The sequence below is a fragment of the Lynx canadensis genome, chromosome A2 (genome assembly GCF_007474595.2).
Source record: "Lynx canadensis isolate LIC74 chromosome A2, mLynCan4.pri.v2, whole genome shotgun sequence".
Classification (NCBI taxonomy): domain Eukaryota; kingdom Metazoa; phylum Chordata; class Mammalia; order Carnivora; family Felidae; genus Lynx; species Lynx canadensis.
Genome location: NC_044304.2, coordinates 131,111,577 through 131,131,507, shown reverse-complemented (window position 1 = coordinate 131,131,507; position 19,931 = coordinate 131,111,577). Strand labels below are relative to the sequence as shown.

Sequence of the window (19,931 nt, the reverse complement as noted above, 5' to 3'; positions counted from 1 at the left end):
AGAAACAAGTGTTGGAGAATGGATGTTCCTGCTATTAGGATCATTACACCGCCATCAGTAACTGCAGCTTGAGATCTCCTGTCACTGAAATGGTACCCAGGTGGCTGCTTTATATCCAGGTGTTTGGCTGTGGATGTGCTAGATGTCAGGAACTGACCCTAATATTTATAATTTGGGGACAAATAGTACCCGGCAAAGGGGTGTTTAGTTCATGCTCTGGAGGGCCTCAGGTGCCAGGCTAAGGAGTTTGGACTTTATTCTGTAGCCCGTAGAAATCATTGGTTTTAATCTAAAAAGTGACACAGAATGGTGCTCTGAGAATATCAGTCAGTGTGATGGATTAGAGGCTGGGTGAGACTGACGTCAGGATGACAAACCACAGAGGTTACTGAAGTAATTCAGGGTTAGGACCTCAACTATGGTAGTGGCAGTGGACTTTGAAAAGAAATGATAAATGCAAGAAATGTAGTGAATGAAAACAAAAAACACTTGGCCTTCACAACTGTGAGGTTCTTTTTTAGTCAGTACTGGCAGCCTTCAACAACGGAAGACGGATGAGAGTTACTACCCTCTTGTTTACTAATAGGTCGTGTCCTATAGTGAAAGCAAGTCTCAGACTTCATGCAACTACACAGATAAATATGCATCAACAAGCAAGCACACACACACACACACACACACACACACAACACTACACAAAAAATATTTTGTGTCAAAGTACTAAACAGCGTTCTAGACCCAGGGAGCCATTCTGAAGGCTGTTAGGGTGCTATATTCAGAAGACTCTTCCACGTGCTACATTGAGGCAGGAACAGAAGTACCTGCTCAGTATGCTAGCCAGCCACATATCCTGAACACCTGTTCTTTCCACAATGAAAAATTATTTATAATCTTTTATGTTCATTAACATACCTCTAGTGCAGATTAACAGTGATGGTGGAAGCACTTGTGCAGCCAACGTTAGAGTGAAGATGCCTGATTAGTCTTTCAAATGCTAATTACCCACCCTGGAGTGTGCAGATTAAAGTTAACTCTCAAACACATACACATCTCACTGAAGTATTCTAAAGTATACCGACAAGATAACAAGCATCAAAGATAGTTTCAAGGTCACAAGGCTGTGGATCATCTTTGAGGAAGATGAAAAAGCAGTGTTTTAATGAGGAGTCTTAGTGCTAAGGAACAGGAAACAGCTGTGGCTGATTTAAGCAGAAAAGAAATTTATTAGAGGATACTGGGTAGCTCAGAGGGTTTCTTGAAACGAAGCCTTGGACCTGCATGGTCAGAGTCTACAACCAATAACAACAGAGCACTGAACTGATGGGAGAGGGCTCTAGAGTTGATGTAGGCACACAGGCATCTTGAATTACTGATGCCACTCATCCTGAACACTGGATGTCAACCACCAGAAACACTCTCCCTACTGCCTCGGGAGCCTCCCTTGCCACACTCCTCCAGTTACCCCGGAAGCACGGCTTTCTGTTTGCTTTTTTTTTTTTTTAATTATTTATTTATTTTGAGAGAACATGCAAGAAGGGGAGAGGCAGGAAAAGAGAGCGAGAGAGAGAATCCCAAAGCAGGCTCCATGCTGTCAGTCAAGAGCCCAACGTGGGGCTCAAACTCATGAACCGTGAGATCATGACCTGAGCGGAGATCAAGAGTATGATGCTCAAGCTACTGAGCCACCCAGGTGTGCCATGGTTGCCTTTTTGAGTCCATAGCTCCCAGCTGGTACACATGATTGGTAGAACAAGTATGTGGCATTTCAGTTTCAGCTACTACTAGACTCCTCAAGTGGGGAGTTCAGATGGTGGGAATGCAAAACAAAAAAACAATATATATATGTATAAATAAATCTCCACTAAAGGTAAACTGAGTTAGAAGTGATGGCAATGTATTCAAGAAGAAACATCTAGCAGGTAGTTGGCAATATGGACACTGTGGCAGGAGTTTTTTTTACCTCAAGACAGGGCGGGGGTTCATTGTCTTGCTACTTTGAAGAATGTAGAGGTGGACACAAAATGACCAGCAGCCAAAAGTTTACTGGAGTAGAAGATCAGAAAGGAAGAATAGTATGGAAACGCTCTGTGCAGTGAGGGGGACTTAGAAAGTAAATACCTGCGACTATAGGCAAGGGTTTTGGTCATCGCCGCCTTCCCTTCCCCCTCATTCCTTCTCAGGTCATGCTCTTACAGGCTAGACAACTCTAGGTGCTGGGTTGTCCATACCTAATTGGCTTGTTTCCATTGTATGAGGTGTGGTCGATGGCCATAGGCTTCCTTGTGGGTCACACATTTTATTGTCTAGATATTTTTAGTCAGGTCTTTTGTCAGGTTCCCGAGGGAAACCTGAGTGGGAGTAGACGGTGTCTGTTACATTCTTAAGAGGGACCTTAATGCCTGAGGCGATTTGTTGTAATTAGCCCCTCCCAGTATTGTTCCAAAATATGTGTTTTTCCCCACCTGGGGACCTCAGGTACTAACCTTTCCTTCACTGCCTATTGTATCATATCTTTCCCTATTAGAACACTTGTTCTCCAGAGAGCCAGAGTTACAGATTTGGGAGATGGCTAGCGATTGCATTTAGAGTTACACAGGAGTCTGGACACAATCTCACACTTTTCATTTGCATATGAGGAATCTGAGCCTGAGAGTGCTTCATCACTATAGATGTGCTGCCCACCTCGACCCCCAACATCTATTAAATAAAAATGAAGAAATTCACATTCTATTAGCAGATACAGGAACAGACGACACTAACAGAAAATAAGTGGGAGAGAACTAGTGATTGTTGAAGTCCTACTGTGTACTATTACTTTACAAATAGTTATGTACCAACTATGTATCAGGCACTACTACATTGGGTGGATTTAATGGTGAGTAAAACCGGACATGTCCCAGAGGAAATGAAAGCATGCTGGGGTGCAGACAACTGAGGGAGTGTTCTGTGATGTCAAGCCGGAGGTAAAAAAAGAGCCAGACTACAAAATTTGTTGAAGGATTACAGCCAGACTACAGAACTTGTTGAAGGATTCTGAGCTTTATCCTAAAGGATATAAAACATCTAAAGATTGTAAGGGATTTTTCTACATGTATCTTCTCATTTAATCCCTATGACAACCCTGTAAGGTGGATATTATTAGTATCCCATTAACACATGAGAAAACTGGGGTTCAGGGAGATTAACTGACCTAAGAGCTACAAGGAGTAGAAAATGATGGGAGGGAGAGAAGGCAGGCAGGAAGGGCTATTCTTAGGGAAGAGTAATTCATACTTTTTAAGGGCCTACCTTCTGCCAGAAAAAAATATATTGTTTCCCTGTACATTCACAACACCTTTGCAACGAAGGTTTAGTTACTATTTATTTAATCAGAGAAACTGAGGTTGCGCATAGAGAAGGGGAACCAGGATCCAAATCCCCAAACCGTCGGGTCCACAGCTGTTGTAAAGCGCTGCCTGTAAGAGGCCTGGGCGTTTTAATGGCTTTTAGGAAGAGAGGTTGGTGAAGGAAGAGAGGTTGGTGAACATGTAAGGGACAGGGGGACGAATGGGGGGAGAGGGGGGGAGCTCAGCGTTGTCGGTGGCGTAAAGACCCAGGCGGTGATTTAAAAGGAGTCTTAATTAGGAAAGGAGGCAAGAAGGGCTTTGAAGGCGAGCCTAAGGAGCTTGCCTTTTGCCGGTCAGCAGACACAAAGCCATGCATTATGCCAGATACTAAAGAACAGCAAAGCCTCCTGCGGTATTTACAGCCCACGTGTGGCCGTCCCGCCCGTCCGGCCCCAGTTTCGGTCCAGCCCGAGGCGGCGGCCTAGAGGCTTCATAGGCACGGTTTACATGATCCTTTGTGGTCTTCCCACTCCCGGTTCGCGGCCGATTCCAAGCCCCAGAAGGCGAAGGACGCTGGACTCGGCCAGCACCCTAGGTGGGGTGTGTGCGCCAGTGCAGGGCCGGACGCACCTGGGACGGCTGTGGCGCGGTGGGTTTGGGCGGGGAGGAGGGCCGGGCCTCAGGGAGGAAGCGCGCCGCCCGGTTTGACCCCGGCGGCGTTCCGTACCGTCGCGGATTCGGCGGCAGGAACATGGCGGCCGCGGTCCGGCCGGTAACGGAGAAAGTTTCCATCGAGACTGGCCTGTACTAGTGCGTGTGGCCTCAGGCCCTCGACCCCCCTCCCCCCGCTCCCGGCGTGCCACCTTCCCGCTCCGAGTCTCAGGCTCAGCCCCAAGGACCCTCCCTTTTCTGTGTTGGCCCCAGAGCCGACTCCGTGGGTTGAGAGAGCATTGGTGGCGGCGGCCGAGTCAGGTAGGGGGGTCCGGGTGAACAGCGGGGTGGCGAGACCTGAGCACAGACACCGCCCAGGGCTCTGCATAGTTCGAGCCCCAAGCTCCGCCCAGCCGGTCTCTTGGGGCCGGGATTGCCATTAACTGCCCCGGGAGTAGTTGACGGTGGGGGTCGGAGGATGGAAGGTGGGGTGTGCCTTTCCGTATCCTCCGTGATTAACCAGTCAGCTGGGTCCGCAGTTGTGGTTGCCTTCTCCCAAAGTAGAGGGGTGGTAGAGAACAGGCGGACTCTTTCTGGAAGAATTGCTGTTGCTGCCCCAGTACTGAGAGATTTAATATTTAAGGTGCCATTTTTCTCGTATTTAATGGGCCCAAAGAGTTAACATGAATTCATAGAAGCAAAGCTCTGTAATTCCCCGCCCCTGGCTGTTCAGTATGGTTCTTTTAGCTTTTGAAGCTTCCCCCTAGATGGGACAGAAATAGTTTCTGAGTCCAAAGCTGATGCAAATGTTAAAGTGTGGCTTTGACTCTAGTGAGCCATTCCCTAGAGGGAGGACATGGAAGAGAACTAACTGGTTTGGAGGAATTTGGGTGAATTCAGCGGATAGAGTAATTCCAAACATTTATGGAATCTCCCTTAGCTCTACTGCTTTTGAGCCGTGGGATATTGGACAACTTCTTTATTCTCTTTGTGTATTAGTAAGTGTCCAATAACTAGCATTGTTATTATAGTTATTTCTGTATTAGACTTTATTTCTTCAGGTATTTGTTGAATACCTACTTGATTCCAAATTTCTGCTAGACACGGGTACACAGTAGTAAAGACAAACTTTCAGAGACCTTGTGATCTAATAGGGAATGCAGATATTAAATGATCAGTATTCTGCTATTATAGAGGAAGTGCAGGGATCATATGAATGGGTCAGGGGTGATCTCAGTAAGAAAATGATTTAAGTGACACCTGAACAGTAGGAGTGAGCCAGGTGTGAGGACTGGGTTGGGGATAGGAGGAGGGAAAGGAGTATACTTGAAGAGGGAATAGCAGTGGTGTAGTACAGAACTGAAAGGTCAGTGTGGCTGGAATACACAGTTCAAGAGGAAGAGTGGTAAGAGATGAGGCAGGAAAGTTATTCACATCCAATATGGCGAGTATTATAAGGCATTTTAAGGAATGTAGACTTTATTGGTTAAGATGATGGGAAGCCATTGGCAGGTTTTACATAACAGAGTGACCTAACAAATTTTTGGTTTTAAAAGGGATGCTTCTTGGAGCAGGCAAGAGTAGATACAGGGAGATATTTAAGCATGAGACAATGGTGGCCAAAATTGGGATTTTGACTTTGGGGATGGAAAGAAGTAGAAACATTTAAGATGTGTATAGGAAGAAGGATAAGACTTGGTGAGGATTAAATATCGGCGGTGAAGGAGAGGAGGGTTAGAGTAGTATGTGGGTTTTATAAAATAGACTCTGGGAGTTATTAGTGAACTTCCTCTATGCAAATTGACTCTTCTCTGCTCCATTTTTATCTGTCTGTCAAGTAATTTCTCATTGAATCGACTAATGGCAGACAAGTTGAAAAGATTGTGATGCTTTGTTGCTTTACTCTCTGATTCAGCCAGCTTGTCTTTTGAAGAAGGTCAGAATGTGGAAAGACTGTGTAAACTAGCCATTTAAAAATATGCTGCCATGGTGATTTTGGTTGCGTATATTCTACGATATGGATTTATGGGTACAATTTACGTTTACCTTTTTTTCTAGGTTTTACTCTAAGAGCAAACAGAGTTGGTGCTTTTATTTCTATCACATAGATTAATACATGTGTGTAATTAGGGAGAGAGAATAATTGAAACATGGAAATAGATGAGATTGCTCATAGAAAGTATATAGTGAGAGAAAAGCCTAAACTTGGGATTGAATAGCCAAAGGATGGATTGAGAATGAAGAGTCTGCAAGAAGACCTAGAAGGAAAGATCAATGGGTTAGGAAGAAAATCTGGAGTTTAGTCTTTGAAAGCTAAAGGGCAGACAGGTTTCAGAAATTGAGAGGAGTCAGCAATGTCAAACGTTGTTTGAAAAAAGTGCAGGATAATAAGTGAAAAGTACGCACTGATTTTAGGAACTTACCGCTCATTTTAGAATTTGGCAGAGCAATTTGTTGTATAGTGGGAACCATTGTTTAGTGGTAGGAGAAGTGCAGCAATCAAATAACATCTGTCAAGAGGACAGAAGATTGAACTTGGAAGAGAAGATGGGGATGAGTGAGGATTGTTTTTATTGTTTCTGGTTTTTGGTATTTTTTTTTTTTAAGTAGTTTATTTTTGGGAGAGGGGGAGGGGCAGCGACAGGGGGAGAGAGAATCCCAAGCAGGCTCTGCACTGTCAGCATGGAGTCCCACGAGGTGCTCTATCCCATGAACCTGAGATCATGACCTGAGCTGAACTCAAGAGTCGGGCACTTAACTGGCTAAGCCACCCAGGCGCCCTGGTATTATTATTATTATTATTATTACTTTTTAATGTTCTTTTTATTTTTGAGAGAGAGAGAGAGAGAGACAGAGTACAGGCGAGGGAGGGGCAGAGAGAGAAGGAGACACAGAATCCGAAGCAGGCTCCAGGCTCTGAGCTGTCAGCACATAGCCACCGAGGGGCTCGAACCAACAAACCATGAGATCATGACCGAGCTGAAATCAAGAGTCAGACGCTGGACTAACTGAGCCAACCAGGCCCCCCACCCCAGTGTTATTTTTAAAAAGAGCTTTGTAGAGCCCCTGGGTAGCTCAGTGGGTTAAGCATCCGACTCTTGATTTCTGCTCAGGTCATGATCTCACAATTCATGGGTTCGACCCCTTCATCCGGCTCAGCGCTGACAGGGCTGAGTCTGCCTGGAATTCTCTCTCTGCCCCTCCCCTGTGCACATATACTCTCGCTGTCTCTCAAATAAACTCAGATATTTGCAAAGCTCTTTTAAGTGCTAATGGATAAGAATGGGAGTTTGGAGAGAGAGGAGACAAGTTCTGGAAGAGGTAGAGGGAAAAACATAATCTAATATGGCTGAAAGATTTACCCTTATATAGGGAAGGGACATCCTTCTTTTCTTGTATCAGGAGATGTAGGTTAGACATGGGTTTGTAGGGTTGGAAACCCAAGTAAGCTCTCTTCAGACACCTCTGTCGGAGGCAGTCATATAGTGAGAATGCAGTGAGAAATGGGTGTCAGAGATTTGACTAGAAGAAGAGAGGATGATAGTCACAGAATGGGAGAGTGATTTGAGTGGCATCCATTTAGCCTGGTGTGTGATTTTTTGTTTTTTTTCTCCAGCAGTGTTCAGTTGTCTAAGCCCAGACTGTACCATCAACTGAGGATATATATGCCAACATAGTCACTGAATGATTATATAACATACGGGAGTGATGTTAAAAAGATACAATGTATTCTAGATTTTTTTCAGTGTCTTAAGCTTAGGGGAAAAAAGGTAAAACCAAAATAAGGTTTTGTCCTTCCAAACAGAGGAAGACATTTTCTTTAGTGTGTATGGTATCATAAGTAAGAAATGATTGGATGAAAATGTAATTGAGGAAAATCAGAATACTTAAATAGGATTATCTGTAAAAAATATACTTGATGAAGTAGAATTAGTAAGAAGTGGAATTAGTAATAGTACTTGGAACATCCCAGAGACTGTAAGATTGTCACTCATTGACATTCTTCTCCAGCCAAATGGATAATTAACATTAATTCCAGGTTATCTTATGTTTCTGTCAGGTCTTTTAGTGTCCTATTAAGAAAGTATAAATAAACTGATCACAAACAAGTCATTTTTTTGAATTTTTATCCAGTTGAGTTCTCCATGGATATTTAATGTGACTGTGAACTGTTGAATGGATCAGTTCTTTTGAAACAGTATACTAGAAAATTTGAACAGTTATCCGGCAGATAGTTAAAGCATTTTTGACCACTGTCATGCTTTAAGTGCAACTTTTGGGGGGCACTCAAAGATTGAAATAATTATCTGGGTCCTTTAACAAATAATTGTTAACTTTTTAAAAGTAAAATTATAAGGTTTTTAATTTACAATAAATATTGGTTAGCATTCCAACTTTACAATTTTAACTAGAAAGTTCAGGAATTGGTTTGCTACAGAGATAGCATCTAGATTTAGAAAGGAGGTTTGATAATCCAAGTAATTTAGTGGAGACAAAACTACAGGGAAAATTACAGATTAACTTTAGGGACTAATTTTAATACTTTACTTCTAATAAGCATATTCGTTAATGTAAAGACTAAGATTTTATAGCATGTTAGAGTTGCCTTGTAAAAAGATGTAGAGGATTTTAGGCAGATAGTAATGGTTGCTATTATTGGGTATTAGTGCTTTTCAAATTAAAGATGAGGATGAAGTCCATCATTCTTTTTAGCTGCTGAGTAGCTTGTGATTGTGCCAAATCCATCTGCTACAACCTAAGCCAGGTTGAATATCTCATATTTGCCTGTAGTTGAAAAATCAAATATTGAAGCAAGAATGGCTTAGTCTCTGGAAAAACAGTTTCATTGGTGGTGATTTAGTCATACAGTCTTAGCATATGTTAAGTAGAAAGCACTGCCATTTTGGTTTGAATAAAGTGAATTTTTAAACCAGAGACAGTTACCGTTAAGATACATGCAAGTCAGATTTAAAACTGGGTTTCAGAAGAAACTGTATATTTGATTTATTATTTTTTACAAAGAAGATAGGTGGAAAAGGTGAATTATATAAAATTAACACTGACATATATATTTTTTTCATTTTAGATCACTGTAAACAAAAATTCCACCAGAGGAAATGCGGAAATAGGAGTTACGGATACATTGGATTTGCTGGATGAAATACAAGCAGATAATTTTTGAAACGTGGGGAGAAAGCCCAAATTGCCAGATTACATGTGTAAATCACTGCGTTACTGCTTTAGTCATTGTCTCTATTTAGCAATGACAAGACTGGAAGAAGTAAACAGAGAAGTGAATATGCATTCTTCAGTGCGTTATCTTGGCTATTTAGCCAGAATCAACTTACTGGTTGCTATATGCCTAGGTCTTTATGTAAGATGGGAAAAAACAGCAAATTCCTTAATTTTGGTAATTTTTATTCTTGGTCTTTTTGTTCTTGGAATTGCCAGCATACTCTATTATTATTTTTCAATGGAAGCGGCAAGTTTAAGTCTCTCCAATCTTTGGTTTGGATTCTTGCTTGGCCTCCTATGTTTTCTTGACAATTCATCCTTTAAAAATGATGTGAAAGAAGAATCAACCAAATATTTGCTTCTAACTTCCATAGTATTAAGGATATTATGCGCTTTGGTGGAGAGAATTTCTGGGTATGTCCGTCATCGACCCACTTTACTAACCACAGTTGAATTTCTGGAACTTGTTGGATTTGCTATTGCCAGCACAACTATGTTGGTGGAGAAGTCTTTGAGTGTCATTTTACTTGTCGTAGCTTTGGCCATGCTGATTATTGACCTGAGAATGAAGTCTTTCTTAGCTATTCCAAACTTAGTTATTTTTGCAGTCTTGTTGTTTTTCTCCTCATTGGAAACTCCCAAAAATCCAATTGCTTTTGCATGTTTTTTTATCTGCCTGATAACCGACCCTTTCCTTGACATCTATTTTAGCGGACTTTCAGTGACTGAAAGGTGGAAACCCTTTTTGTACCGTGGAAGAATATGCAGAAGACTTTCAGTTGTTTTCATTGGAATGATTGAGCTTACCTTTTTTATTCTTTCAGCATTTAAACTTAGAGACACTCACCTCTGGTATTTTGTAATACCAGGCTTTTCCATTTTTGGAATTTTCTGGATGATTTGCCATATTATTTTTCTCTTAACTCTTTGGGGATTCCATACCAAGTTAAATGACTGCCATAAAGTGTATTTTACCCACAGGGTGGATAACAATAGCCTTGATAGAATCATGGCATCCAAAGGGATGCGTCACTTTTGCTTAATTTCAGAACAGTTAGTTTTTTTTAGTCTTCTTGCAACAGCAATTTTAGGAGCAGTTTCCTGGCAGGTAAGTGTATATATAGTTTGGTTTATTATGTCAGTACCTATGATGTGTGGTTAAATGCTTCAAGAGCTAAATTATTAGAATTCAAAAGTCGTGTCCTTTTCAAAAGGAGACTCTTTTTCCTGGTGCTTATTTTTGTTCATGGAATTGAAGTACTGAATGAACAGACAGTATAATTTAGTTTGTTCTCTAGCAGAGAGGTACCAAGATGTTAGGAATACTCAGCAAGTGACATGCCTCCTACCTTCTAATTGTTTTTAAACACTGATAAAGATCTTTACAATATTAACATTTGAAGGGTGCTTAGAGATTGCACTTTAATCCTTTCATTTCACGCCTGAAGAAACTGAAAGCCATCGAAGACATATCCAGAGTCACTGGTACTAGCCTTAACCATGTTAACTAGCTCCTGGTCTTTTTACTACAACACATTTTTTTTTTTTTTATATGTATAAAGCCATTTCCTATTTAAGTAAAAGGTGATTAGCTATATAACATTCCTAAGAAAGAAAAAATGGGTTTCTTTTTTGCAGCCCATGATGTTAAAAAAAAAAAATAAAAAGGTCTTTTGTAGACAAGGATACTCAAATTGCATGGTTGGAGTTTATAATATTAACAAGCCTAGTCTTCCATTCTTTGAACATTTATTGACTGCAGTGTATGTCAGATACTCTACAGGTTGCTGAAGATCTCAAGGTCTCTGTCTGAAAGAAGTCACAATGTCTAATGGGAGAGGGAAGAGGCAGGCATATAAATGATTATTACAGCGAGAAATGCTGTAGTTTGAGTACATCAGATTAGGATGTAGGATAAAAAGGAAGGTCACCTGTACTTGGTGCAATTTTCTTCTTCGCTGCAGTTGCTACAGAGTGATTTTTGGATGTGAGTGTTTAAAGGGAGATGTAGAGACTTGCCTGGGCATGGTACTTTTTTGTCAAGTGTGGGCTAGGGCAGGGAGCCAGTGTGGATGTCAACTAAATGATAAAAACATTGTGGGTGTTGCCTGAGACCATCTTCCTCATTTGCCAGTGCAGGGGACTATTAGAACCATGATCGTGATGATGATGATGGAGGATAATGTCAGAAATTTCTAAAGAGTTCTACTTCCTTTCCCTACCCTCTATCAGGTTAGCTCCTTTTCCAGCCTTCCAGCGCTAACTACTTTGTTTTTGTTTTTGTTTTTGTTTTGAAGTCAGGCTCATTCATGCTTGACACCTTTCCAGATCATCAAATCCTGCTAACCAATTATTTTGTAAGTCACTGTACCTTTCTTGTTTTCTTATACCAGTGGTCTTCTTATATCAGTGGTATGTGTACCACTGGAGGTACGCAAAAGCTTTCCAAAGACTATGTCAGCAAAAATGATTTTGAGAGAATCAATTTCCATATTCTCTCCTTCCATTCTATTCATTTTTAAAGTTGAATTACTTGAGACTGCTTCTCAATTTAGGCGTGGAGTGGTATCTCTTTGTGGCTTTAATTTGCATGTCTCTAATGACTAATATGTTGAGCATCATTTAATGTATTAGTCATTCACTTGTCTTTGTTGTTGAAGTATCTATTCAAATCTTTTGCCCATTGTAAATTGAGTTATTTCTCTTATGATTGAGTTTTAAGGGTTCTTTTTATATTCTGCATACAAGTCCTTTTTTAAAAATATATGATTTGGAAATGTTTTCTCCCAGTGTGACTTATCTTTTTTTCTTAATGACACATTTTGAAGACTACAACTTTTAAATTTTATGAAGAACAATTTACCAGCTTTCTCTTTATGGACTGTGCTTTTAGTACTCTAAGAAGTCTTTGCTCAACCCTAGGTCACAAAGATTTTCTTCTATAAATTAGTTTTCTTTAGTGATTGTATTGTTTTAGCTTTGATATTTAGGTGCATGATCCATTTGGCAGTAATTTTTGTCTATGGTATGACGTAAGGATCTAATTTTTTTTTAATAGGGCTTTCTAATTATTCTAGGAAAAGACTATCCTTTCCTCTGTTGAAGTGCCTTGGTGCCTTTGTCCAAAATCAATGAAATATAAATGTAAGGCTTTATTTTTGAGCTCTCTTTTTTGTTCCATTGATCTGTGTGTGTGACCACCTACTAGTACTAGGCTGTCTCACAAGGTATTTTCTAATTTCCCTTAAAACTTACTCTTCGACCTTTGGGTTATTTAAAAATTGGTTGTCTGATATGGCGATATCTGAGGGATTTCCCACGTTTCTTGGTTATTAATTTCTAATTTAATTACATGTGATTGGAGAACATAGTTTGTATGATTTTAGTCTTTTGTTAAGACTTGTTTTGTGACCTGGCATGTGTTTGATTCTGGAGAAAACACCATGTTCACTTGAAAAGAATGAGTATTCTGCTGTTATTGGGTAGAGGGTTCTATAAATACTAGCTAGGTTAAGTTGGTTGTTATTCTTCTATATCTACATCTGTGTTGATTTTTTGTCTGATTCCATCAGTATTGAGAAAGGGATATTGAAAATCCTCGGTATAATTGCCAAACTGTGGGTTTATCTGTTCAATTCTGTCATTTCTTTATGTATTTCGGGATTCTGTTCTAAGGTATCTATATTCATCTTTAATTACTATATCTTCTTTATAGACCTTTTTATCATTATAATAAACAGCCTAGTTGAATAGTTACAATACAGACCTCATAGCTCATAAAACCTAAAATTTTAACTCTCTGGCTCTTTACAGAAAGTTTGCCAACTCCTGTTGTAGGCCAGTGCTTCTCAGCCTTTAACGTGCATTGAAATCATGTGGGGATATTGTTAAAATTCTGAAGATTGAAATTGATTTTGGGAAAGAGCTTGAAAAAATTAAAGGTGATGCAGAAACTCCTGATCAAAAGTATACCCATTGAGTAACAAGGTATTAATTTAGCTATTTAAGAGCAACATGCATCTACCTGAGTTTTGTCTGCATTCCCCAATTAGTTACTATTTGGTCACTGCTGCCTATGATGTAGGCATTGTGTCTTTGATGCAGTTAAATTTTTTAAACTTAAATTTAATTTAGTATTTTGTGTATAGATTTCCCAAACTGTGCTCTGTCCAGTGTTCTGTGAGATGTTAATGAGTATACTCAGAGAAAAAGTGTTAGAAGAAAGAGAAACATTTCCACACTTACTTGACTGTGAAAATCTTGCCTCTACCCTTCATTAAGAGGTACCCCCAACCATACCTATAAACCTCTGTGTGAAACAATTTAGGAACACTCCACTGGATTTATAGAAGTTCTAACCCTTTTGATTGATGAAAGCATCAGAAAATTATATAGTGAAAGGCAAAAAATTTGAGTTTTATAAGGCCAGGACCGCTTTTGGCATAACATCATTGTTAATCCAAGTAAATTTTAAGTCCTATATCAAATTCTTTAGATTTTAATTATTTTTTAAAAATTGACCTATGTTTAACATTCCTAAATGATATTGATATTGATAGCTTTGTAACAATATAATATAAACCCATTTTTTCATATCCTTTAGTGGATTTCCACTGAAAAAATAGTTCCATTGATTGGGTGGGGGCAGACCCAGTGTAGCAGGGAAAAAAAAAAAAAAAAAGGAAGAAACCTTTTGAGGAGATTGGTCAGCCAAAGATAGGATCAGTGAAAGTAGAGGTAGCTTGAAATCAAGTGTAGCTAGGAGCAAAAGATAAGCACCTGGACTAAGATGATAGTCTTCCCTTTAGCACAGCGATTTTCTCCTAAGATCTTGTTGAGAAGTAAAATTTAAAGAGATCTTGAAATAAGTTGATGAGATGTAGAGTTGAATAGTGTTCTGATGTGGTGGATAGTCTAAAAATGTTAAAAAGATATTGAGAGAATAAAGGGAGCAGATGAAAATGTAGGATGATGGGGTTTATTGAGTTAATGACCTAGGAGCATTTGGAATTTATAAAACAGTTTCTAGTAGGTTTATTTTTTAAAGCATATTTTTTAGGAGTCAAATCTATGGTTATTTTACTACTAGAGGAGTAAAACCAAACAAACAAAAACATGAGATTTAGCTTCCTAGTGGAGTACAATTGTAGCTTGGACCCTAATTTCCAAAAATGGGCTTGGCCACTTTCTTATTTTAAGCTTTTTTGCATGTTAGTTTTGGGTTCTGTTACTTTTACTTAGCTATAATATAAAAATTTTTCTGTTAAGGAAAAATTTGCATAGAGTATTATTCATCCTTTTTAGTGTATAATTCTGCAGTTTTGACCAATACATATAGTTGTGTGACCACCACTACCACAGTCAAAATATAGAGGAGTTCAGTTACCCCCCAAAATTCCCTTCTGCCCCTTTGTAGTCTGTCCCTTTCTCAACCCCCAGGAGTTGACAACCACTGATCTGTTTGCTCTCCTTAGACACTTTCCTTTCACAGAATGTCATATAATGAAATCATACAGTATATAGCTGTTTGAATTTAGCTCCTTTCACTTGGCATAATTCATATAGATTCATCTATGTTGTTTATATTTATTCCTTTGTATTGTATTATATTTATTCCTTTGTATTGCAGCAGTATTCCATTATATGGGTATCTCACAGTTTATTCATTACTCACTTGAGTGATGTTGAAATTCGTTTTTGGTTAATATAAAAGTTGCTGTAAACATTCATAGGGTTTTTTGTTAAACTAAATTTTTATTTTACTTGGTGTGGGATTGCTCGGTCATGTCATAAATGTGAATAATGGGGGTGCCATGGTGGCTTGGTCGGTTGAGCATCTGACTCTTGATTTTGGTCGGCTCAGATCATGATTTCACAGTTCATGATTTTGAGCCCCGCATCGGGCTCTCTGCTGTCAGTGCGGAGCCAGCCTCAGATCCTATGTCCCCCCCTCTCTCTGCCCCTCCCCTGCTCACGCACACATGCGTGCAGGCTCTCAAAAATAAATATTTAAAAAAATAAAATAAACATGGATTATGTTTAATAAATTATCAAAATGTTTTCACAGCAGCTGTACCATTTTGCATTCTCACCCGCAGTATATAGGAGTTCCAGTTGCTCCACATAATAACCGGTGCTTGGTATTGTCTGTCCGTTTTTTTTTTTTAACCATTCTAATAGGTGTGTGGTGGTAATTCATTGTGGTTTTATTTTCAGTTACCCCAGTAACTGCTGATGTTAAGTATCTTTCTTGTGCTTGCTTACTATACTATGTCTTCTTTGGTGAAGTACCTGTTAACATGTCTTGGCAGCTTTTAAAATTGTGGATTGCTTGTTTTAATAGTAAGTTCTGAGAATTCTTTATCTATTCTAGATAGAAGTCCATTATCATATATATGACTTGCAAATATTTCTCCCAGTGTGCGGCTTATCTTTTCTCTTAACATGTTTTCTGAAGAGCAGAAGTTCTAAATTTTGCCACAGTCCATTTTATCAGTTTTTTTCTTTTAAGAATCTTTTGATGTCATGTCTAAGAAATCTTTGACCTCACTTGAATAGAATCTTAGCTAATCCTACATGGGTAGCTTGGTTTTTTGTTTTTCCTTAGTTTTACTGAGTTTAATAACATTGTCAGAATGAGTCAGTAGTATCATTCTAAGTCATTTACATTAAAAATCTGGAATTTTACCATTAACTTCTGTTGTGTTCTATTCATAATCTCATTCTAACTTTAAAATGGAACATTACAGCTGATGTTTCCTGCAATTTGTATTATGTTCATTGAATGTGCTGTTTACTTTCCTCTTTTATCCTTTTTTAAAAAAAATAAGTCAATAAGACAGACTTACACAGTACCACAACATTTGGTGCTAGTATTATTGCTCAGCTATAGGCTTTTCAGAAATTGTGATAATTGATAATTCACATAAGGATAAAAGGGGAAGAAAGCATCCAGATACCCAAGGAAGTATACCCCATGGCTCACTCTTATGTTTAGAGATTCTCTCTCATTATCATTCACATGAGATTTTATGTGCCTTTCCTTACCAACCATTGTCATTTGCAGATTCCATGGGAGTTTGAAGCAACTTTTTGTAGAAGCCTTTTGACTCAAATCAGAAAAACCATAATCATAGTTGATTTCTCTATAGGAGAAACAATGGCAATCACTGGGTGTGACAGATGGAACAAGATCAGCCCCGCATTTAAGGAAGGGATGAAATCCACAGATGTAGCAGTTACATTTCTAGCAAGATGGCAGGATCAGCCATATTACTTCACTTGGCTTGGGGAGCAGGGAGTTTTCAAATCTGCCAAAACTAGAAGTGCACATGTTTCATAATTTTTTGTTTTGTTTCATTTCTCTTCCTAAAGTTTTGAGCTATTTTCATCTAGATGGCAAAGGGTGGGGGGGGGCACAAATTCTTTTTAGCTAGAAAGCATTCTTTTAATTTGATGTTTCATCATTTCTGCCAGAACATTGTGAAGCAGGAGTACTTTTTTTTTTTTCTAAAACACCAACAATGGTCCTAATTTTGTTTTTCTTGAAGTAAAAACAAAGTATTTCATCTTTCCCCTGGATGATATTCCAGCTTTGAAAAATCTTTAAAAATTTTAATGACCAGAGAGAATGTTTTCCATTTTAATAATAAGACTTACCATTTATTAACTGTTTTCTATGTGCTCTACACCATTCTGTGTACTTTGTGTGTTCATTTAATTCTCATGACACTCTGAGATAGGTACTGTTATGATTCCCATTTCATAGATAAGCATGATTGAGAGGTTAGGAAACTTCCTCAAGGCTGCAGAGCTGGTATGAATCCAGGCAATCTGCCTTCACAGCTCTTAACCACTTTACTTAGTTCCATATATTTTTAGAGTTGGAAATGAGCATAGAGATTATTTAATCTCTTTATTTTGCCCATGGGAAAAGTAAGATTCAGTAGACTGAGTTTGATTCCCATACCACTGTTGTTTCACCTTTATTAGGGTTGTAGTGAAAAAAAATGTCTATTTTTGCTGTTTCTATTTTGAGATACTCAAAAGAAGAAAAAACATAAGATTTCTAATGCATTTATAGAACTTTAACTCTACATCAATATCTCCTATCAGCAATAGTCATTTAGGTGAAAAAATAATCGTCTTTGAGATTTCTGTTGGCGTGCTCATAATGACTTCATTTCAATTTGAAAATGCTTCACTGCAAATTACAGCTACCATTTATTGTACTAGCCATATTTCACATATTTCTAATCTGTAGTATAAGCTCACAAAATAAATATTAGTCCCCTTTTATAGATTGAGACTCAAAGTTTAATTAATTTGTTCAGGTACACACAGATGGTACATGGCTGAGCTAGGATTGAACCAAAGTCTAACTCCAAAGCTTGAGCCCTTTCCACTAGACCCTATTGCCTCTGTATAAAGAAATCACTTGACTTTAAAACTGTGAAGTAGCTTTCCTAATGTTCTTAAAATTTCCTGTACTGAACACATTTTTGGAGGTTGCCTATTATTTCTTAAATATGGGTTTGTCACATTAAAAGGCATAATACCTCCATTAATATAGTGTTTCTTAGTTGGAATTCCATTTTCCTTAGATTTCCATGTATACTGTTTACTAAATCTGGTTTACTTAATGTGGCTGCTACAAAAATACCTCTAAACGTTAATTTTATCTCTTACGTAAATGCCATATTTTTAAAAATGAAATTCCAATATTGATATCTGTATATTGCATAAAGAGATTTGGTTCCTATTTTCTGAGAAATTTTATGATATGAAATGGTTGAATATTTTGACCATGACTTGAAAGCCTAGCTGAATAGAGAATAGCTAGTTACTACTTTTATACAGAGGATATTACTTACAGTTTATTGGTCTGCTAGTATGTTCAGATTCTTTCTGCTTTAAAATTTGAATCATGTCCTATAGTTTGATAGTGTCCATAGGGTGATTGGGAGAAACAAAGCCAGAAAAGTACCTACACTTAAAAGTTTTCATTGGGTAAGTTGATCATATTTATTACAGGGAGTTGTTTAAAATATAAGAATATACCAAGAGTCACAAATGCCTTTTAGGTTGAAGCTGTAAACGTTTGCATGCCAATAAAATTGAAGCTTTCTGAAAATGGCAAGTGGCTAAAACATCCTAAATATATTTTTCCTCCCCTTGGACATATTTGCCATCTGTGAAGACTGCTAATATTTTTGTGTTGCCAAACTGCTCACTTTTATTTGTGTATGTTATCTTGATAGTATATTTAATACTGTTTTTTTCTAAGCTTGCTTACTCAAAATAACCTAATAAAAATGTTTAATGATTTTTTTGTTAAATTTGACTTTTAAAAATTAATGACAGTATAAATTACCAGTTTTCTAAGATTATAAAAACAGATCATCTGTTGTATGCAAACCATCTGTGATCAGTAAACCTCTAAATATCTGCTTATTTAGTTCTATTATATTAAATGTTATCAGTGTTGTATAACTGACATGAGACTGTTGAATAACATCACTATCAGTTAACATTTTAATTGGAATTTTAAATTATTTAATAAGGCTTCCTACTTGAGGTATACACAGACTGGCAATTGAAGTTTATCATTACTGTAGTTCATTGTTAAATTATAAACTGTTCAATGCAATGCTTTTTTCTAACGGTAAAACTATATTTTAATTTCACAATAAAAATCTTAGATTTATAAAATTCTTCAAGGTAATTCAAAAGAAGTCAGTGATAACCATTGGTATTGTATACACATGAATATTTAAACAAAGGGTAGTCTCTACCCTTGACAAGATTTGATAAATAAGGCCAAACTTAAATATTCCTGGGCCAGCTTTCGGAAATGGAAATTTCCATTCTTTTTACTGTAGGAAATAGGAAAGATGCAGAGATAGCAAGTTAATAAGTAGCCTTAACTAAAGAAAAATGTTTTGATTAAACAAAATGAGAATTGAACAATTTTTTTTTTTTTTTTTTTTTTTTTTTTAGAGAGAGAGAGAGAGCTCCTGCAAGCCAGGGAGGGGGAAAGGGAGAGGGAGAGAGAGAATCTTAAGCCTGACATGGGGCCCTATCTCAGGAACCATGACATCATGACCTAAGCCAAAATCAAGAGTTGGACTTAAGAGCTTATCCAGCAAAGCCACCCAGGTGTCCCAAGTTAACATTTTTTGATGGTATAACATTCTCTTACAATTTGCAGTGTCAAAGTTTAGTTCCCAACTCTAGAATATCAAATTCCTTATTTATGAATTATCTTCAATATGTATTTCTGTATGTCCTGAAATTTCCTAGTAACTTAGTACAAAAAAGCTGCTTACACACCTGAAGTTCTCATCCTTCTAAAATCTATCCTGATTTTAGGAAAAATGTATAGGAAATTTTTTTTAAGAGGGTGATTTTTTTTTGTAATTCTCTTTTTTAAATCCTTTAATTATGTCTGTATAGTAAAATAAATAAATCAACATACCTGCAAGAATTTTGAGTCGACCAGTTTTATTTGGCCAGAACATTTTTTTTTTTAAGATTTTTTTTTAATGTTTATTTTTGAGAGAAAACTAGTGGGGAAGAAGCAGAGAGAGAGAGAGACAGACAGAATCTAAAGTGAGAGAGAGACAGAATCTAAAGCAGGCTCTGTATTGCCAGCACAAAGCTGGATGTGGTGCTCAAACCCATGACCCATGAGATCATGACCTGAGCTGAAGTCAGGCA

General features: G+C 38.1%; 1 protein-coding gene across 1 annotated transcript in view; it reads left to right on the top strand.

Moving 5' to 3' along the window:
- Window positions 1–4,041: 4,041 nt before the first annotated feature.
- TMEM168 (transmembrane protein 168) overlaps window positions 4,042–19,931 on the top strand; it is a 32,011-nt gene continuing 16,121 nt past the window's right edge. The window contains exons 1-2 of the mRNA XM_030308258.2: window positions 4,042–4,298; window positions 9,064–10,320. Of these exons, the coding sequence (XP_030164118.1) occupies window positions 9,193–10,320 (1,128 nt within the window). The 5' untranslated portion in view covers window positions 4,042–4,298; window positions 9,064–9,192. The remainder of the gene's footprint in view (window positions 4,299–9,063; window positions 10,321–19,931) is intronic.